At 45.2% G+C, this 22,680-nt stretch overlaps 1 protein-coding gene across 1 annotated transcript in view; it reads right to left on the bottom strand.

Moving 5' to 3' along the window:
- PTPRN2 (protein tyrosine phosphatase receptor type N2) overlaps positions 1-22,680 on the bottom strand; it is a gene marked incomplete at both ends in the record, with an annotated part of 628,010 nt that overhangs the window by 97,922 nt on the left and 507,408 nt on the right. The window contains one exon of the mRNA XM_084216229.1: positions 3,695-3,907. Within this exon, the coding sequence (XP_084072355.1) occupies positions 3,695-3,907 (213 nt within the window). The remainder of the gene's footprint in view (positions 1-3,694; positions 3,908-22,680) is intronic.

Raw genomic sequence — 22,680 nt, 5'->3', positions numbered from 1 at the left:
TGGGTTACATTCTAAAGTCTTCAAAGTGCATGAAGAAAATCTGCTCAGTGTTGTGAAATAAATCAAAGAGCGTCTGCTGAAAATTCCTAAAACGCTTCTGCCCTAATCTCCTGGACCAGAGAGTGGGCTTGCAGAATGCTAAACTTGCTTTTCAAAGAAGATCAAAGCAATGCCAGCAACAATTAAAAGCAGGGGTGCAGGTGCGCGCATGCGCGGGGGCTCCGCGGAGGCACCAAGAGCCTCTTTTTAGTCATCCCTGAATGCTAAGGCTGACTTATCTAATCATTCCACGTGTGCTTTGAAAGGACAAGGAGATGTGTTTGTGAGAGACACAAAAACTGTCCGCCTTTATGGATAAAACGTAACATTTTACAAGACACACTATTTCCATTAATTTTGAAAAGCTCCTCAGCTACTGTCTAATTAAACCAGGCTGTAATTTTGTTGTTTAGTGATTCAAAGATAAATGAAGTTTCAATTGTGTTTCTATCCTTCCTCCTGCTACTTAGTCTTTCAATAGGGTTTCTCTACTTCCACACTCTGAGGGCCAGCTGCTTGCCTTACCCCAACACCTGAATAACCAGGTTTGGCAGCTTATCAGGAGCACTGCAGCAACGTAATTTGCCTGCTTCAACTTTTATCCAGCACTGGTTGTCCTGCCCTCTTCACACAGTTACACAAGAAATCCTTGTGTTAGTAGCTAAGCGTAAGGAGCGCTCGTGCCTGAGGGAGGGTGATGTTCCATGACAAGTGCTACGCCTCCAGTATGGGGGGAGACTTAGCAGCCAGCCTGCTATTTCCCTGATAATATGGTTTGTCTCTTTTCCCCCTCCCAAGATGGCATTTCACCGCACAAACCAGAAAGGGAAGGAAAAAACCCCCAAGCCCCGCCAATAAACAGCCATGGGAAAAAACTCTTCCAAGTTCACAGGATAAGTAAGGAAGGAGTAAAACCCTGAATGAACTCCCCTGGCTAAACTGGGTTAGGATGAAAAATGCTTCTACTAAATGCTGAAAATTTAGGTCAGTCTTGTTTATGTGAAGATATAAACAACTGACATTTTGAGAAGCATGTGAATTGAAGTGATATTTCTGTGTTCTCTCTGAATCACACTGGGCCACCAGGCCCTTTTATACCAACCAATTTCTCCCCCTTCAAATAAAAAAAATAAATCTGAATTGTCATGTCAGCTGTAAGCAGCAACACATTGGAGTACAGTGCTTCAAAGCCTAGTGGCAGCAGCCCTGATATATTTCATATTTTTCAAAAAACATCGAGTTAACTGAGTGGCTACTTGGGAAACATATAACAGAGGAGAACCAAACAGGTGCAGTTTTGAAAGCTGCATGCCTATTTCCTACCCCCATATTACACAGGTTACATCATTCCCCTACAAGTATCAAGAGAAGATGAGGAAAAAAGATAGCAGATGCCCTTCTGAGACCTAATTGATGTTATCCAAAACATGCATCACACCAGATATCCATTACACTTAACACAGTTCAACGGAAGGTGATTCTGACAATGCGAACAGGGCTCAATCCTATTTCTCTCCAAATCCATGTGAGTAGTTTATTATATACAGACAGTGATTCATTTTGATAAAATGCTACTTAGCAGCATCAAAACTGCCTGAGCAGTCTGCCTATACTAAGGCTTCCTACTGCTGCCATTGAAACAAATGGCAGAATTCCCATTTACTTCCATGGGTGGAGAGCCAAGCTCTTAGAAACCTTTGTTTTTAAGGAAAAACATTTTTCCTCCCACTCATGAGTACAGTTCTCCTGAAAACCCAGTGGAACTGTTTAAGAAGTCAGGTGGTTAGGACCAGGCCCACAGGTCAGGAACAAAGCATATTAATACAGTCTTGCTATTGAAAAACTGATCAGCAACCTCGAAGCAGTGTTGTTGTTTTCAAAACAGAAAATGTCACTCTCAGATTTAAATATGAAGATTTTAGAATATATATAAATCTGTGAAGAAAAAAGGAAGCACATATTTCATTTAATGTCTGGATTACAGATTCTTATTAAACAAACCGAGCTCATTATAAAATCAATATCAACCACTAAACTCCCAGGAGAAATGGCAAAAAAGGTCACTCCAAGAAATTCAAACAATTTTCCTGCTGGAAGGGCACGATTTTAATTACAGATACTATTAATTAGAGTTGTCAGTAGGAAGATTGTCCTGTTAATTATCAGAAATTCAGTTTCAAGTGTGGTTTTGGAACCTGGAGGGCTTTTCAAAAAAATTAAGAATTCCTGTATTCACAATTAACAGAAGAAAAAGCCTACCTATTGCCTCTGTGCTTTAAATAAGTCAACAGCAAGTCACCTATTAAAATCAAACAAAAATACTTATGGGCAGACTCTCACTGACCAACAAAAAATAGAAACTACTGTTTTGTTCACACTTTATCCCAGAGAACACTCGTTTTTTTTGTCTACAGGAAATGCTCTTGCTCTCACAGTGTCTTGCTTTGGAAGTCTTTAAATGCAAAGATGTGATCCAATGATTTTTTTTTTAAAGTAAACATTTCTTTAAAAGTGAAAACTAAAACCATTCCTGAAGACACTAATTGTTACAGAAACATTCATATTTATTATTCTGTACTTAATTCTCTCTAGACGCAGCCTGTGGAAACATACTTAATGCATTACATCTTTAATATCTAAGAGATACAGACAGATCCAAACTTTGCGAGGAAATATGAATTTATTCCCATAATACTCTCAGCTGCCAATTTAAATCTATCTCAGCTCCAGGATACAGAAAGGCCAGAATGTCTGATCCTAAGCAGAACAAGAAAGTAAAATAAAACTTGACAAAAAAGTGCCGTTAGCGAGGCCCTATGGGTGCACAATAGACAGAGATACTACAGAGACAATGTTTACACATTCTCAGATTCTTTTTCCTTGTCACACTCCAAATATTTTTGGGTAGCAGACCAGGGCTGTCTGGTATATGACCAGAACACATGCACTACCACACCAATAACACACCAAGAAATAAGTGCCATATCATCTAAAACAAACTTCAGGAAGATGCAGCGTCTCTCCACCCAACACTTTTGAAACTGAAAGAGAAAGCTCAGAGGTTTCTGATTTATTTCCAAGAAGCTGAGTGCAGTCCTCCAGCATTACTGGGTACACATCTGCTATCATTGTTCTCCTAGAACCAGTCCTGGTTTACTTCCCATCTATCAGCATTAGATTTCATTTTATCTGAATAATGGCAGAAGGTGGCAACAGATCGGGTCAAAGGCTCTTTTCATATCAGACCCTGAAGAAGTCGATTACTCAAAAAGAGAGACATCTTCAGATAACCGTGCAATCCATTCCTCATAAATGTTAAAGATTTTTCGTTATTAATAGTGGCAGGGGTGACAGATTATGGATATTAATGTTATTTTTCTGAGAATTTCAATGGCAAGGGCTGGGATTTTTTTATTTTTTTAATGTTTCTAATTAGGCACGAATTTACAGCAGCTACCAGAATAGCCAAGATTAATACCCAGTAGTAAAAAGCTGCTACACCGAATCCGCGGGACTATGAATGGAAGCGGGGGCGGGGGGGGAAGCGTCGGAAACAAACCCACCCCCGCGACTCCCAACGCGAGAGAGAGAGAAGAGCCCCCCGGGGGTCTGCGGGCAGCGGGGCAGGGCCGGAGGAGGAGAGCTTGGTCCTTACCTGGTAAGCAGCGGGCGCATCGGAGCCGGCGTCAGCCCCCAGGGCCGAGAGCTTCTCCTTCAGGCGGTGGTGGGCGCGGTGGCGGAGGCAATAGGCGACCCCCGACGCCGCCAGGACCCCGGCGATGCAGGCGAGGGAGAGGAGGGTGAGGAGGAGGAATTTCGCGGACTGTGCCTCTTCCCCGCGCTGCGCGAGCGGCGGGACGTTGCTTTTCTGCAGGGAAGGAGAGAGAGGCAGCGCCTGAGTTGCGCGGTCACGGAGCAGCGCGGAGGGGGGATCCCGTCGGGGGGAACGCTCGGCAGCCCTAACTTTCGGCCGGGGAAGGAGGCAAACGGAGGGGCAGGGACAGGACAGCTGCCGTGCCCCGCTCCGTGCCCTCCCCTCCGGCGGCTCGCACTTAACTACCGAGAGGCGGAGGCGGACCCGCTGGATGCGCGCAAGCACCGCGGAGCGCCCCGCGGCTCCGCGCCCCGCTCGCACCGCATCGAGGGCCAGGGGCTGCGAGGGGCGCAGCAAGGGAAAATCCGGTATTGTTTTTTGCTTAGTGAAAAATAAAACACAGGGAGGAAAAAAAAAAGTAGGTGGCGATCCTTCCTTTTCTCTGTTGTAGAGGGAAGCGGCTTAAAAAAACCCCGATAGTTCCAAACTCCTCCAGATTACTATTATTTTTGCAGCAATAGGAGAGAATCCTTCTAGTGCATTTCACTTGTCTCCATGTGCTAAAAAGTTGTACAATAATTTCCCCTCATTAGCTTCATTATAACCTATATTAGCAACAATTAAAAACGCAACATGAAAATGAAAAGACCAGGCGCGCAAATTGCAGCAAGACTCATTTGGCCTGCATTCCCCCTTTCACAATTACCAGGGAAATGAATTGAAAAGCACGCCCCTGCCTCAGTCCTGGTTGCTACAAGACGAGAACAATTAGCAAACTCCTTTCCACCACCTAATTTCGCGTGGTAACAAAATGGATTTTTCCCCATGAATGCCTAGCCGGCCTATTCATTATCTCTCCTCTATTAGTAATTTTCTGCTCCGTATTCAGCTAGCCAGCTCTTAATTTCCTCCTGTCTTGCAGTGTACACAGTGGCTCTTATGTCAGGCCCGGTCCATTTTTATCTTGTAATCATAAAGGCCACCAAAGCAATTATCGCTGGTCTTGACTGTAAAAGCTTGTCATTAATTAGCCTCCTTGCCTTCAGTGCTGAGGATTAGCCGGGGCTGCGGCTGAGTTAATGGAAATGCAGGTTCAGTCAGACTCCCGGATTTTCTTGCCTGGATGCGCCGCGCGGAGGAGGATCGCCGGTCCGTGCGCCCCGGCGGGGCGGCGGGGGGCGGGCACAGGGCTCGCCGCGGCCACGGGCCATGTGCCGTCCGCGCAGCCACCGCCTCGCCCGCCGCCTCCCCTCCCCTGCACGGCAGCCGGCCCCTCCTCCAAATCCCAACAGCCACCAGGAGGAGGGGGCTGCACCCCCACCCACCCCGCCCCGGCCGCGGGGGGATCCGGGGCCGCCCCCTCGCCACCGCCCCCACGGCCCCAGCACCTGCCCCGGCTGCTCCGGGGGGAGCGCGCCCTCGGCCCGCAGCGGGCGGGGGGCACCGGGAGGGGCAGCACCGACGGCAGCCGCCGCGGTCTCGCTGCTCCCGCCGCCTCGGCCCCGGGGGCGGGGGGGTAAAGGGCTGCTGCGCTCTGCCGTTAGCATCTCCCTGAAAGGCCCCGTCCCCCCGGGGCCAAGGGTCGCAATCTGCGTCTCAATAGGCGGCTCCCGCCGAAGCGCCGGCGGCCCCTCGCCGAGCGCTGCGCCCCGGGACGTTAATCCTTGTCGCCGCGGTGCTTGCCCCCCATCAGCCAGGCAGGGACAAGCCCCGCACCGCCGGAGTCTCCCGCGGGCCGGCCCCGCTCATCGGGAGGCTCGGGTCGCCTCGACCCCCGGGTGGGCTCAGGGGCACCGACGGGAGGAAAGAGGCTAGTGGGCAGTTTCGGGCACTGCTCCTGAGCCTTACTTCTCTGCTATCTCTACCACAGTTTTAAACGATTCCTTTTCTCCGGATGCCGTGTGACAGAGCCGCACCAAGCACACAGGGAAAGGGCTATGCGAGGGAAACGATGACAATGATGCTGACAAAGTGCTGTCAAAAGCTCCGAGTAAACATGCAGAAGAGAAAGGGCGGCAGGCTCTTTCTCCCACTGGAGTTAGAGCTATTTTAGATGTTGCTTCGAACTTCGCCAGGCAGTTTTCCCGGCAAAGCCGGGGCTGCCGTCTCCAGAGCTACCTGCCCTTGACAAAAGAATTGCTCGAAGAGCCCACCCCCCCCCCCCCCCCCCCCCCCGCCCCATACTTTTAGCGTACAGCTGCACTCGGGAGCCTAAAGCACGGGGAAGAGTTAGAAACCTTCCGTGGGGCGTTCGGCGTTGCTTACACCTTACACTCTGCAAGCGTCTGCCCTGGCGGAGTCTGTGTAGCCCTGTCCCTTGTGACAGGCTTCTAGCAAGCGAGGGCTTGCAAAGCCCCTGCACGTCCAGGGGGAGCGGCGCCCACGTCTGCCCCGACCCCCGTGGCCCGGGAGGAGATGGAGGCCCCGCAGCGGGAGGACAGGGGCCAAGGGCCAAGGGGCACGGCCGCTCCCCGCTGCCCGGCGGCGCCCGCCACGTCGGATCCGCCGAAGGGGAAGGGAGAGGGGCTCTGCCGCGGGGCCGCCGGCCCTTCTCCCATCCCTTTCCTCCCTCCCGCCTCACGGGGAGCAGCTCCAGAGCCGCTGCCGTCGGGACACGAAGACTCCGCTCTCCCCTCCCTGCCTGCGGGGGGCTGGTGCTTCGGGCCACCTCGGCCAGCCCCTACGCCGCCCCCGGGAGGGACCAGCGGCTGATGTCCCCTGAGCCATCCCGCAGGAAGCGCCGGCTGCGGCCGACGGCAAAGTCCCATCGCCCGGCTCCCGCTCCAAATCCGGGCCGCGCATCGGCGGCGTCCCTGGACCCCGGGATGGGGACACCCGAAACCAGAGAGGGTAGCCCGGTCCCCCAAGTACGTCCCATCAGGACACAGCCCGCACTGTCCCTAAGGTAGCTGGAGGAACCCGCTGCTCTTTCATCCTGCTCGATGCCTGACCGAACATCACATTATGAAACGGGTAAAAATTAATCCGACGTGTTAGTTACCAGCTCCCTCCCTCCTCCCGCCTCTCCCCCCAGCTGCCCCCGCTGCCTCTAACCAAGAGTACAGATTTCCCCACCTCGCCTAACCCCCTGTTTCTTCCCTGCAATAAGGCCCCAGCCTGAAACGGAGCCCAGGGTTAATTAGAGGCGTCCTGTCAGCCTTGACTTGAAATTGAAAGAAAAGTGTTTAAATATTTATGAATTTGACATTTACAGTCGGATGTCTTTTAAAGCAGAACACCTCTCCCTGTGCTGGTTGGGGCTGCCGTGGTGCGTGTGCCATGGTGCGTGTGCCTGGGGTGGAAGGGGAACAATAGCTGTTGCATAACAAGAAAAACAAATTACTTCCCCACCCAAGGCTTAACAAATAAATAGACCACATAAATTACACGCAATTAAATATTAAACTCAGCTACATGTAAGTATGCATTTTTTAAACTCCACATAACTGAATATATTGACATTCCTCTGAATGATTTTCTCCTTCGAAAAGTGTAGAGTATCAATGAAGTCCCAATGAAGGAAAAACAACAAATTCCTAAATGAATGGCTTAGAAAGTGAATCTGAATGAAGAGGCTTTGGAGGTGTTCATCCAGCCTTGCTTTGAACCAGCCCGACCTAGCTTAAATGCTAGAAAGCAAAGAACAACAGCACACCTAACACACACAGTATTTACTTGAAGTACACTGTTTCTGTGAAGGTCTGTGGGTTTCTTAAGAAGAAAGAAAAATCTTAGTGTCTGATCTCATCTAGGCTTTCCCGGTCCCTCGACAGAACACATTTTATATACACCCAAAAGTGAGTCATTAACTAGAGCAGCCATAACACTGGAGTCACAAATCACTGTTCTAATCAAAGAGCAGCGTCCTGTTCCGCGGTGTCATCCCATGATGCAGCAGAACAGTCGACATTTCAAACGAATTCCAGGCAAATGTCAGTAAATATTTAATGTACGCTTTCATGTAAATAAGTTCTCACACCTATGCTGGAAGTGTTGGAGAAAGTCTTTGTAAGAGCAGAGAGGAGCTCCCCATGCAGTGATGTGGAAGCTCACCATCCAGATGCCTCAGCAGAATTACACTTCATTATTTACTTTAGGACATAGGGCATGATTCTGGTCCTTGCAAAATTCTAACTGAAGTTGAGGTTTTGTTTGGTTCATAAATTTAAAAAGATTTAAAACCCAATTTGCCAGTTACTGCACCTGACCACTCTTCCAGTTAGCAATGGAAAAATCACTACAATTAATTTTTAAACAACTCAACATTATCATTTTTTTCGCAATTTTTGCATGCTTTGATTTTTACATTTATATTACACAGCTTTGTTTCTGAACAATAATAAAAAATTGGAGATTTCTTAGTAAATATGGGCAAAAAGAGGAACTTCAGAATATGATTTGTTTCAAAATATTAGAACGTTAAGAAACTCAAGAGGTGCTATTTTTGATTTGGAATTCACTATAGAATCTAATAAATGAGAGAAGTGAGGCGGAAATAATCATGTATTAATTCTGTGCATTACAAAATCTTTTCAGAAGCTATTATCAGAGCAAGAGGCATTGTGGTTTGGATTCAGGGTGGGAGAAATCCTTTGTGCAACTGAAAGCTATTGTTCCTCTGTGCAGATGAAATTGTACTTGCAAATATGCCATTCAAGGAGGGAAAAAAGTACCTAGGCAGAAAAAAAGAATTCTACAAGAAAATCATTAGTCTTAAAAATAAACTTCTCTAAAATAAGTTTTGGTTCATTGTTTGTTTGTTTTCTAAGGAATATCCTGTGTTAACAGTTGCAGCCACTCACATGACATGAAAATATAAAGGATATGAGTATTATTTCCTTATATAGAAAGCATGAAGAAAGGGATGTGTGTGGGTGTGTATATATATATATAATGTGTGTGTGTGTTCATATGTATGTATACACACATCTCTGTATGTCTGCTCATTTATATAAATCTAAACTTAAATTCACTTCTAGTAATTTCCCTCTCCCAGAGGTTATCTGAGACATAGGTTGATATACTCTGCTGGTTAAGTTTTGATAGGTTACTAGAAATCCAGAGAAACACTTTACGTCAGGAGGAGGCTGGCTACCATAATCTGTCCCCAGGAAAGCTACAGAGAAGATTTTTTTACCTTTCATAAAGTAGGAAAACAAAACAGAAGGGACAGCAGCATCTCCCCCAGTTTTGGTAGCTGTGCCTCCTCCCCTACTGTGCTCTCAGTCAGGTTAGGCTGGGGCAGCAGGGCCTGGGGATGTTCACCTTTTGTGCATGTAACACCCCTTGTGTTCAGCTCTGCACTCCCAAGCTGTTTGGTCCAGGCTACTTGTTGGTGTTTTAAATACTATCTTTGGAGTTACTGAGAGATTTCTAGGGCTGCTGCCTTCTGACTCCCTGCTCACACCCCCTCCTTCTCTCCCCAGAAAGCTCACCTGATGCCAGGATCACTTTCAGTAAATGTCAGTTCATCACCTGAAAGGAGGTCAATTTAATGCTTTTACTCGGGAGGATGAAATCGGATGGGAAGGTACTTTTTGCTTCTTTTAGGGGTCGGAAAGATTAGACAAATCAACAAACACAAAAGGCAGATGGATTTCTGGGAACTGCAGCTTATTCAAATCACTGAGAAAGGTCACTGCAAAAGCCACAGATCTATTCATCTGTAGGGGTACAATGATCTTTCCACAACCTTCAACACCACAAAGCACTCTGGAGCGTCTCTATACCTTTTAGTAGGATTAATACCATGAACAATGACTGAATACAATCAAGAATTCACTGAGTTCAAAGATCCCTTGATCAATGGTAGATATTTTCTTCTGGCTTCCTAAAGGCAAACAGAAGTGAAGTTTCTGGTTAGAGTTACAAGAAATTAGAGCTATTATTCTGAATCCCACTACAAGGTGGTACCGAAATGCCAGAATGTCCAAGCACCCTGAAGAAGTTTGTGGCATGGAAGGAGTAAGGTTGTGAAAGAGGAAATTCAATGAGCTTCAAGATGTTCATGAGCATCTGGGTATTTTTTAAAGTCAGCAGTTAGGTAAAAAGTAAAGCACAAAAGCCTACAGCATCACTGAGACAGTGTAGGGATTAACACACAACTCAGGAAACCGGACAGCCACATCCATGCCTGTGGAAGAGGTAGGTGAGTCGGAGGCGGAGGAGCGCGGCCCATCCTGTCCGAAGCCGCACAGTGCACCTCTGAGGTGGCAGCAAGAAGAGAAGGGCGCGGAGGCAGTGAAGAAACCACGGTGAAGAAACTTCGATCCCCGTCTCTAAGAACTCGGGGGCAGTTAGGGCAAAGCAGCAGAGTGGGTGCACCAGGAAGCAGGTTTCCTCCGCAGCCCAGGCTTTGTTAGCCGGAGTAAAACCGCGGAAGAGAGGGACTCGGCAGGTCTGTCACAGAGTGTCAGAGCCCGAGCCAAGAGGTCGGTCAGCGATAGCCGAGTTTAATCAAATATCTTCAGCTAGCAAGAGAAACACGAGCCCCAGCGCCAGCGCTGATCTAATGCTGATGCTGAAGGCACATAATTCAGGGATTAGATAAGGCGCCCTTACAGCCGAGTGCCAGCAAACGAGCCAGCTCTCGGTTATGCCGGCAAGCGCCGGCGGATCCGTCGGCGGAGCAGCCGCCCCGTCTCGCAGGGAGCCGGGCCGGGTCCCTCGGCCGTCCCTGCCCGGGGACGGGGCTCCGCGGCCGCACGCCCGCACCCACCGCGGGGTCCCGTCCTCGGGCCCCGAGCCGGGAACACGTCCTCGCTCCGCCGGGCCCGCTGCCCCCTCCGCCCGCGTCTGTCCGACGGCCCCGCGCCGGGGGCATCCCCGGGGCTGCGCTCGGCCGGGGGCGCGTAGAGCTCTGGCGGCCGCGCGGAGGCGAAGCGAGCCCTCCGTCCGCCCGCGCTGCTCCGCGGAGACCCGGCCCGGCCCCGACCGGCGGCGGACGGCGGCAGCGGCTGCCCCATCCCGGCCGTCCCCGCTCCCCACGCCGCGCACAAGGCTCTCCCGAGTCCCGGCCGGACCGCCTCGAGAGACGCGGGCGCTCCCCCAACCCCGTCCTCCGCCGCATGTACCTGCTGCCGGCGTGCCGGGAGGGGCCCCTCTCTGCGAGGGGTCGGCGCACCTCGGCGGGCTCTAGCAATCCTCCTCCGGTGCCAAAACTTCCCCCTCTCCCCCCCCGCCCCTCCTCAGCGCAGACAAAGGCGGCGGCCAGCACAATCGCCCCTCGCAGCCAGAAGCCGCCTCCCGGCGCGGTGCGGCGGGGGCAGGCGGCGGCCCCGGGCGGCCCGGTGGTCCCCGCGGGGCGCGGGCGGAGGATGCCGGCGCGCCCCGGCGCTGCCCTCCTTATATCGGGCTGCTCGCAGCCCCTGCCGGCTGCCGCACATGGCCCATCCACCGGTTGCTATAGCGATGCCTCCCCTCCACATGTTGCTGGCAGCAATTGGCTAAGGAGGTCTGGGCTGCGCAGAAACCCTTCGCCGGAGTGCGGCGATGAATGGACACGGGCTGTGTCACTCATTTGGAAAAGCTGTTTAGGGTTTCTGTTGTGGATGTGCGGGGTTTTTTTGTGTGTATTTTTTTTTTCTTTTGGTTGATATTTTACGCGCACCCTCCCCCATCTTTTTCTTTTTATTTTCCTTTTTTTTTTCTTGGTGTCTCTCTTGCAAGATGGAAGTGGAGGGTAGAACAATGACTGAAAGCCAAAAATAAAATCAAACAAGGACAGCAAGGAAAGCTACAAATCATTTGCATCACAATACGGCAAAGGAGACCACAACGCTTCTTCCTGAAAAGACTTTCCACAAAAAAAAAAAAAAAAAAAAAAAAAAAAAAAAAAAAAAAAAAAAAAAAAAAAAAAAAATCTAGACATTGCCAAGCAAAGAAGATCCAAACTTTCTGCCCTCTCGTCCTCGTTCTCCAAATGACACACGAAATTAGGAAGGAGAAGTGTGTTCCGACCAGCCCCGGGACAGTAACGAAGTACAGTTCGATAAATAGCGGCAGGCACTGCTCGGGTGAGCCGGGGCCGTGCCGTGCCCGGCTCTGTGCACCCGTAACTCCCAGGCAGAGCCACGCTCCCGCGCAGGGACCCGGGTCAGCACCGACCCTTGTAACAAAACGGACCCTGCAGTCTTCCCCCTCTCCTCAAATTCCCGCATGCCGTCTGCAAACACGCTGCGGCCCCCCTCACCAGCATCTGCCCACGAAGTGCCCCGGCTGCAGGAGCGGGACAGGAGCGTGCGGGGAGCGGCAGGGGGGCTGCCGGGCGCGGGTGGCAGGTCCCTTCCATCTCCCTTTCCCCGCCGATGGACAGCCCTTTCGCTTCCCTGTCCCCATTGTTTCCCGCTGTCACTGCGGCTGGGGATGGTAGACAGGTTAGAGCCGGTTCTACTCGGTCCGGGGAGGGGGCAGTCCTTTCCCTTTCCCCTTCCTCTTCCCTTTCCCCTTTTCCTTCCCCTTCTCCTCCCCAGCCGTCCCGTCCCGCCCCCACGCCGCCGCGGCCGCTGTGCCCCGGCCTGCCCCGGCCCGAGCGGCGGCGGCTGCGCCCGGGGAGAACTGTCCCGGTCCGGGCGGCTGCACACACCTCCCCTGGGCAGGGACCCCGAGCCGGGCGGCTGCACACACCTCCCCTCGGCAGGGACCCCCAGCCGGGCGGCTGCACACACCTCCCCTGGGCAGGGACCCCGAGCCGGGCGGCTGCACACACCTCCCCTCGGCAGGGACCCCCAGCCCGCCCGCCCCTTCCCCGGCGCGAGGCGACCCCCGCGGTGGGAAGGTGCGGAGGAGGCAGTGTGAGGGATGGGACGGCATGGCATGGCATGGCATGGCATGGCATGGCATGGCATGGCATGGCATGGCATGGCATGGCATGGCATGGCATCGCCACCCTTAGCCCACACCCCTGCTGTCCCGGCAGCCGCCCGGGGCTCGGCCGCTGCCGCCTGCCCGGCCCCGCGGGCTCTGCCTTCCCGGCTGGCCCGGGTTCCCCGCGGCTGTCCCGGGGACACCGCATTAGCGCCGTGTAGCAATTCCTTTGATCCCTTTTCCTTTCGACAGGATTCATCCTTCCAGCACCCCTCGGCAGCCGGCACCTGAGTAAGGGACATGCACCTGTGCGGGGTTCCAAGGAAGGGCAAGTGCCGCCTGAGTTCCCAGAGCATCCCGCCCCGCCCCAGAGCGACACTTCACTTAAACTCGCAGGACAGCACCGAAATGTCATCACCATCCCCTGTACAGCGTCGTTCTGCCGGGTCCAGAAAATGCAGAGTGGTGGTGCCATGGGCTCACCCCCACTAACAGCCCCTCACCCAGGGTGAGGAAGATTCTCTTTACATCACCACCGTTTCTGAAAAGAAGGTTTCCAGGCAGGAGAGGTTCTCCTCACCTGGCTGCTGCTCATGCAAATTCCTTCACGTTCCCACAGATTAACACAAATTTGGCTTCTCCAAACACTTCCTCAGCCACGTTTGTATTGCTTGGTCTGAAAGCACAGCTTTGTCAGTCTGTCATGCTGAGAGGACCCTCTCAGTCTGATATTCTCCTGCCCCCGAAAGAGCCAGAGCATACATAATCTGCTCACTAACCTGCATTGCTTTAGTTGAAAGATAAATGAACCCGCCAAGTGATTTCATTAAAAGGACATGTGTGTTTGCATATTGATCCTTCTAATGAACTGTCTGAAACTGATAAATACTTCCATTAGCTTTGTAGTTTGTATTTAGTATTTAAAAATAAATTCATTAACATTTCCTGCAAAAATATTGGATCATTTCAGAGCTGTCAGGTGCTGAATGGGTTGAACATGAATTTGACTGGCCAGGTGTCAAGAGACAGCAAAATACTAGTTAAATACTAAGTTTGGTTTTATTTTAACAGTGAGATTTTGAGAAATTTGTGGTGAAATTTAAAAAAAACTTTTCACGTTTATGTAATTTTCATTACTTTTATCCCATTCTAAATATGACCTTTGAAGCAATGATAGATACTTGTGAGGGTTATGTCACAGGGAGAAATTATTTAAACATAGATTGTTTAATGTGTTATTCATTAAAAATGTAGAAGGTGTTGAGAAATAGAAGAAATAATTTTCAATTATGTACTCATTTTAAATTTAAAATCTGTTTAAAAGTATCTATAGAACTGTTGGTCACATATCTGTGAATTGACTTACTGATAAATTTTCTCATATTATTTAATTAATTAAAAAATGGGAAAACAAAAAAACCCCTGTCATCAGCAGCATTTTATTATAAAATTTCTAGAAAGTTTCATGTCTTTTTCTCAGAAAAAAAAGCTGACATTGAAAGTATAAATGACTTTGAGACAGTTTCTTTGGGTTTAGCGCATCTAAAAATATCAGTATTTTGAAGATTCACATTAACATTCATCCAAATTCAAGAGCTGTGTTTGAACTATGCCTAAACTCAAAATATTCTAAATCTTGCAATTTCAGTGAGAATGATGCTGAAACGTATTCCCATTTTGTACAGAACAAAACTCTTGCCTGAGAATCACCAATGTTTGTCAGGACTCCCTAAAAATCCATTCTTCATCACTGGGCACTGAAAACCACACTGACCATTTTGCCTCGATTTCTGACTACAGATCTGTCTGCACTTCTAAGTTTAGCCACTTCATTCTGCAAAAGCATGCACAATGCACAGCATGAAATAGATTTTCATTCTTTTAAAGCATGTATGATAAAGCTAAAACACCATTTAATCTTATTTGTTGTTTTGTTTATCAGTTATCCTTTGGAGCCCTGCTCATTAAATACAGATCCAAATATGTTGTGGAGGATTTTCCACAGGTTTTCTGTTTATGTGGATATTGAAATCAAAGTTGAATTTCCTTCATTCGGATGAACACAACATTTTTCCCAAATATTAACTTCCTATACCACATGCATTTGAATTACCTTAACTTTAGGAATACATGTATTAAGAAAGAGGCAGAACTCCCATGTCTTGAAAACACCACACCTTTCTTATAAATAAAACCAACACCTAGGACCATAGTTTAAAAGTAGAGTTAGCAGAATTTTTACCGCTAGACTCCACTGAGTTTTATGTCTTATCTTCTCATGCTCATCTGTGAAGATCAACAACAGACACATTCTACTAGCAAATTCTAGAGCTCTTAGCTGTATTAAGAAAATTATTTCATTCTGGCTAAGATTTGAATCTAATTAATCTGTCTTGCAGTTTAAAAATGATAACTAAATTCAAGCTGCATACTATTCTTCAGAGACAGCTTAAAATATTAATTAAGTAAAGAGTGCATTTTCCATTTATTTTAATTACATTAATACAGTTTCAATAAATAAAATAGTTCTATGCTTCATCAAAACAAACTCAGATGCAAATTTTCTTGTTGATTACTTCTCTGTTCACATTGGCCCTCTTGACTGTTTATTTTTAAATAGGAAAGATATGCAGAAATGTTTGGGGGTTCCCATTAGTGAAGTGAGGTCCAACAATTTGAAAAGGTCAGTGCAGTCTTCCAGGGGGCTGATGTAGCCCTGTAAAAGTGGCATCCTGATAAAATATTGCTTATAAAGGTAATTAGTAAGATAAAACTGGATGAATTTATAGACATTTTTAAACAAATGAAGATTTTACTGTATTACATTTTTCCAGGTAACCTAAAAAACCCCAAAGCTGTTAGATCACTCTGATCCACTTGCCTGTGATGCTTACTGATCCACTAACAAAATATTAAAAGACCAGTGGATAAACTGCATTTTTAATATTCAATTTAATTAAAGCTGATGTGTTCTAGGTTTGCAGGTGCACCTCTTTCTTGAGATAAAGTACATGACAAGGCAGAAGAGTCTCATTAGTAGCTACATCAAAAAATAAGTGTAACTCTACCTAATTCAGTAATAATTCTATCCTTCATATATTTGAGCAGCAGCATCAGCTGAAGGAAAACTAAATATTGAAGACAAAGTTTCAAAATACCTTAGGAGTAACAGCAGGGGTTCTGAAACCTGTCCTTTATACAGAACATTTTGACTGTCTTTGTAGGGCCCAATCCTGCACCCTTCATTTTAAGAAATCAAATAGACATCAGCAGAACCAATCAGAATAGCACCTGGAACACAGTAGGAAATGTTTTCAGAGTGAGGCTTTATGTAAATTGGTATTTCACAAAAAAAAAAAATAAAAATTGCACAATTGAAACTTTAATTCCATTGTGATTAGGTTTATATTCACAGAATATAGATAAAAATATTAAACTGTTTTAACATGAGATTAAATACTAATTTTATGAAAGCCTGGTTAAGAAGCTTCCATAAAAATGCCAACTTAAAACATGTTTAATGGCAAAACATGATGAGAAATGCATGATTTTACACTGTGATCTTGTTATAACAAAATGTGGCTATCATTGAAATGCTGGACTCCTTTTATGCATCAGTACTGTATGTGCCAAGAATTCAGAGAACTGTGAGGTATCAGTTTTTTCTACTGTAACATCAGCAGATTACTTTGTTAAAGTGCTATTTTAATATCATAATGGAAAGGGTGTTTGTTTCTTCTTCCCTGAGATGAAAACAAATTAGTACAGTTTAACTATGAAAAAGTATTTTCAGAATAGTAGCTAGTACTGCAAATCTGAAGGAGATCTGAAATCAAGATGTGGTTTTTCTGTCTTTGACACAGATATTGCTCTTTCTATCTTATCTCCTAATACTGGTAGCCTCAGGACAAACATAGATTACGTTAGAAAATTGTCCTTCATTGTATTGATCCAAATTCACTTTCAACCTACCTCAATCTGATGTTAGAACATTTTTATTAGCTTTAAATTGTTTGCATTATAAATTTAAATTAATAAAATGCTTTTATAAATACTTTAAAGTTCTGAAGCAGACGGTTTACAAAGTTCTTATGTGCTTCATACAGTCCCACTGAGTTTCTTCTTGCTCTGACCTTCCATTTCTGACTGCAGAGAACAAGCATCTCTGTGGAATATTCAGCAATGCCTTCTATGAAAATGGATGGAGACAGCATTTAAACTGTTTTGAGAAAAGTCAGAATTGCAGAGCATTGTCTGGCCAACTGAAGTTCATGTACTGGTAGAACTCCACTTCATTTTGATTTCTAGTTGCTGCTACCATTGATTTAGGGTCCCTGATAAAAGCCTTGATTTTATGTTGTGACACACAGAAACAGTAGAAATCTGAGCAGCATTAGAAATATCACCAGGAATACTGGTCCTGGAGCTGGGCTTCAATGGATGATTTGGCAAAGATGGCAGACACCCAATAAAATCCTAAATGTACTTTCACTGTATCTAATAAAGACACCACCTCCACTCACACCCCACTTCTCTATTTTAGAAAGCAATTTACCAGGGTTTTCCTCTTTTTCTCCTCCTACTGAAGAAATGACAAAATGTCCCTTCTTCATTGGAAGCAGGCCCTTAGCCAATAAAGCAAGTGGGCACTGTGTCTGTGGCATTTGTAATATAACTAGAATCCTGAAAATATTAACACTTACCAAAAAAAGAGAAGGAAGATCCTGACACTTATAGGAAGGAGGATAGAGACTACATAACTTCCAGAAAGTCCCTTTCTTCTCTGAGTCATGCGAGCATTTGAGAACATTGAAAAATTTTGCCTTTTCTGGCTACAGAAAAAAAGGTGACAACATCACTTTATGCAACCACAAGCTATAAAACCTAGATAAACAATCATGTGTGATAGCATGCTAATAGTATGCTGCCATGAATGTGTTATATAGTCATTTTTAAAATATGTGCTTTAAATATGTAGCTTCAGACTACATATGAAATCAGAAAGGTTGTTGGAAAAGAACCTATCCTATGTTTTCCACTTAATGAGGCACACACGCTCCCAGCAGAGTTTTTCATTGATTTCAAAACAGTTCGAATTCAAAATTCCAGTTAAACCAGTAAGACTTTAGAATCACTGCTTTTCTGACACAGGTATGTCAATCCCAAGTAGATGTAGTATGGTCCCAGAGCTTTTGCCTGGACTCAGACACTTGGTGCTTGAAGTGATTATCATGAAGTCTCCTTTTTTTAGTGGAAGAACAATGGTGCAATTTATACAAACAGAAGCTTTCATCTTCAGCTGTGGTCTTACAAGTGACACCAAGAGCTGCATCACTGTATTCCCATAACTTTGTCAGAGTTTCAGAAGGGCTAAGAGTGGAGGGGTCATGTCAAAGCTTGAGCAGACGTGCACTGACAAGCCTCTCATGCAACGCTAATTGCAGATGGAAAGCCAGAATTTCTGAGAAAATGTTCTGTTTATCACTTTTTTTTTTTTTGTGATTTGCTCAGTCCTTTGAAAGAAAGACCTTCTTGCCTCTTCCATCCTTTTAATCACTCTGTATAATAACTTTGTACAAAAAGTTTTTCAATAAAGTTTAAAGATTTCTCTTGATTCAATATCAAAGTTTAAATTGTCAGTAATACTTATGATGCAGCCATTTCAGATGCAGAGTTCAGGAAAATTTAGGGGTTTACCATCCAAAACTATGTCTAGAATTTAGTTTTCCACAATGTATTAGACAGTCTCCAACACAGCTGCTTCTAAGTTTTATGTGTTACATTTCCTTGTAAAATCGAGGAAATTAATGGGGAACAGTACTTAGAGAAAATTTTCATCTGGAAGTCCTTCCAGCCTCCCTCTGGTCCTGAGCTCAGAGCTCACAAAGGCACCAGGGAGATCTCAGGAGAGATTTTAAATATACCCAGGGAAGAGCTACAGGCTTGGTGTTTGGTGCATGAAAGTGTAACTCTCCCAGAGGCACCTCAGGGGCCAGGAAATGTGTGCCACAACCAAAGCTTGCACCTTTTCCTACTACCTAGCCCTACTGGTAGGAAAAATGCATTGTAGGCTCTGACTTCACAGGAAAAAGGAAACTATGTCTGAAAGTATTGCACTGTTTAAAAACATACACATACAGAAAGTTTTAAGAGTTGTAGCTTAATTATTAATTAATAAAATTAATTTTAAAACTCTACTGTTCAGCTCTTCAAGGAAATTGAGAAGGTGCTTTTGATGAAAGGGTGTGTGAAGATACTCTTTATCGCTAATTCACTGGTTTTAATAGTTTTGTTTCTCTAGCTACACAAAGCTTTGGGATTGATTATCCTGTCTTCACTGGCACTACTGGGGATCTCTTGGCTGTAACCCTACTATCTGTGTTCTCCAAAACATGCTTGTGCTTTTCACCCTTCCCCCTTGCCTCCAAAACCCCAAGTCAAATCCATGAAGCACAGAAAGCTCTTCAGGCCCCCAGTTGAGGGCTTAAGTGAGGTGCAACCACTGCCTTGGTCTCCTGCTGGTCTGAGAGGGCTTATAACAAATATAATTTCTTTTCTTTTATGTTCAATATTTTAGTTACTCTACTGTTGATCACAATTAAAAATCAAATGAAAAAATGTCATCCCCTTAGAAAAGTTACCATAGAAACAACACCAGAGAATTCCCTTTAAAAATGTCAAGATTTCCCTCACATTTAAATACAGACTCCCAGGCATTACTCATGCCCCATTAAAAATTGCAACACATCCAGTGAGTCATTAGTTTAAAAATACATCTACAAACATCCACTCTTTTAGGCTAGAGATGCTTTTGTCTCAGTAAATGTATATCATGACATGACCCAACTTTTGATTTTATCTTTCTACCTTACATCCCCAGAGAAAACTTGAACACTGTTGTCTCTTGTTCAAACACCTGATTGAGGAAGGAGAGAACAAAAATGAAGAGTGACAAAACACACAGAATGTAAGCAATGCCAGCAAAAGCTACTTGGAAAGGAAGAATAACTTTGAGAACATATTTACATGGTAGTAGACAAGATGAATGGAAAGAAAATTGTCTGAAATGAGACACAGTGCAGACATAAAGAATTTTAATGTTGTATCTTAAAGTAAGAAAATTTTAAATTGAAAAAATGTCCTAATTTAATGTAATCCAGGCCATGCTACTGGGCTTTTTAACTTAATTTTCATTTTTTTGTACCAATCTGGAGCATAACATTAATCTCACATACAATGCTGCTCCATCCTCCTTCCATGGCATAGCTGGCAAACTCTGACATATTCTGGCAGAGCAGAAGAAGGTCCTTCTGCATTAGACACTTTGATCATATGGAAGCAGAAGAAAATAAGCTGTAGTCAAAGTGGAAGGTGCTTCACAAGTAATAATAATGTAAATTTAAAGAAAATTCAGAGCTGGTCACAAAGAAAGCTGATAAATAGTTTATTCATAAACTCTTGCATATTTAGAGGAGATAATAATATAAAGGCATTGTGCCTTCCCTTTGCATTACTGGGTCTGCTGTAGATAAACAGCATGGCTGAATGGAACCAGATTAATGATAATAATGACAGTTTTCTCATTTTCTTTGTAGTAGAGCCAACCTGAAAATGAGGAAAAACAACAAAATTGAACTATTTTTTTGTTCTTGAGGCTGTTATAAAAATGTTCCATTTCTTTTTCTTAATGCAGGGAGTCTGAGAAATTTGCTTCTGAATTTTTAGTGGTAAAAGTCCCCCTATTTTTGCTTAGTCCTATTTCCTCCTTTCTTTTTTACTGCTTTCTCTATTTTTTCCTCCCTTAATAAAAGAGAGAAAAAAAACTCATCAGAGGACAGATATAAGGAAAACAATCAACCCAGTTAAAAAAAAGCACCAAAGCAAACTATTTTTCTTTCTTTCAATATTTAGCTTCCACTGAGCACATAGATTTGCCAAAAATGCTGCAAACATTCTCCATATTAAAGAGAATTTTCAAATACATTATTTTATTATTTTTTGGGTGCTTGTTTGTTGGTTTGTTTGTTTTTTTACACAAAATCACAACATGGGGACAGTTGGAAGAGACCAATAGAGGTCATTTAGTCCAACCTCCTGCTCAGGCAGGTTGTGCTACAGCAATTAGCCAGGATTATGTTCAGACAGCTTTTGAAAATCTCCACAGAAGGAAACTCTACAAACTCTCTGGGCAACCTCTTTCACTGCTCAGCCACCCTCACACAAAAGTTCTTCCTCGTGTGCAGGAGGAACTTGCCACTACCCACTTGTTAATTTATGTAATCAGCATACTCTGATTGCTAAAATATAGTTTTAGGTTTTCTGCTATCTGAATTGGGGTTTGTGTTCCCACTTCAACTGCATGGCATGGAAAAAACCCCAAGAATGAACCCAAGGAATTACTGAGATTATGTGAAGGTGAGGAGCAGTATCTTATCAGGACAGATTCATGTAGAGACACTATCAGAGAAACATATTCTGGAAGAGATCCTACTCTTTAAATTAACTTAAAGATTTTGATTACAAATTTCCTGCCTCTTGGAAAGATAAATTTAGCATTTTCATCCAAAAACCAGGAAGCGCAGTGCATAGTACAGCTGTAACTGAGGTATCCTTGGTATCTTGCTTCTGATTTAATTTATTACTATTTCTAAAATAAAAGAACATATTTTGGAAATATTTAGATGTCATTTATATACTTGGATAAAATTTTTCACCAGCACCATTTCCATGAAGGGTTATATTCTGAATTTTACCCCAAACTGTAGCCCAGTCATGCTGATAACAGGCTTTGCTCATTAGGCATTAGCAAGAGGCAGAAATTTGCCACTGCCAGCATGGACTGAAGGGAAAGGTTTAGTTATGAAACACAAGCATATTGTGGCAGGTTTTCAGCTGGAAGTTGATTTCAAATCTTTGGTAATTATGCTTCTATTCAGTGCCACAGAAGGAGTTTCACATAGCAATAGATCTGTTTGTTTCAAAACGCAGTTGTTCAACATTGTCTGGAACAGCAAAACACATTTTTTGGTTTATAGACTCAGTGCCATAACATTCTGGGGTGCCTATGAGAGCTGGACTTCGTATCTGGATATCAAAGGGAGGTGAGTAACGTGCTGAAGCTGCCCTGGCAGAGAGCTCCCCACTGACCACACACCTGAGCATAGGCTATTTTTATATTAAGTGAGAAATTTGCTAAGGGAGGTGCTAGTTTCTTCAGTAGCCCTCCTCACCTTGTTTCTTCAGCAGGATGTATTTAATTTCTCCTGTGTTTTAATTTCTCCTCTTATTTCTCTCTGTGTTTACCTCATCATTCATCTGCCTTTAGATAGATACAAAATTAACTGAAAGCTTCAGCCCTGAAGCCCCTTCTGCATGGTCCCGTACCTCTGCCATGTATGAGTAACAAACCTTGCCCTAAAACATGACAAAAATCTCTATGCCACTTCTCCTGTCTCCTCTCTGAGAGACAAATCTCTGGAGCTGTAACAGTTTACACTGGGGAAGGTCTGTCCTCATCTATTTTTATTCACACATATGAATCACACTTCCATGCACCATAGCTAGAAATAAAACAGTAGACCACCTCAAAGCTTTAAATTACTTAAGGCTTAATTAAGAGGATGATAGAATAGATATGAAATTTAGGAAGCAGTCAAGTGGGTAAATTGATGTAGACACAAGCTCACATGTCTGCTGTATACCTTAATCTGGTAGTTTCACATAGAACAAATTTCCTACCCTTTTTCCCCCCCTAGACATAACACAGTGTAACAACCATGATTACCATTATATGAAAATGACACAATTTTGAAATTGCAGGGTTTGGAAACATGACTATCATGTGTATGGCAAAGAAAAATGGTATCTTTCTGTATCAGTTTATCTCATCCATCAGTGAGTGTTGGATCTTGGCCCACTCCAGTTGCTTTGTGACACTGCAGTTTTCAACCAGCTGCAGGCTGGGGTAGGCAGGTCCTCGAGGATCCCCTTGCATCAGAGAGGCAGAAGAGTGGCTGTGTATT

This window comes from Fringilla coelebs (assembly GCF_963513975.1).
Source record: "Fringilla coelebs genome assembly, chromosome: 1".
Taxonomy (NCBI): domain Eukaryota; kingdom Metazoa; phylum Chordata; class Aves; order Passeriformes; family Fringillidae; genus Fringilla; species Fringilla coelebs.
Note: the sequence above shows the minus strand (reverse complement) of the source record. Positions and strands in the feature narration are given on the sequence as shown.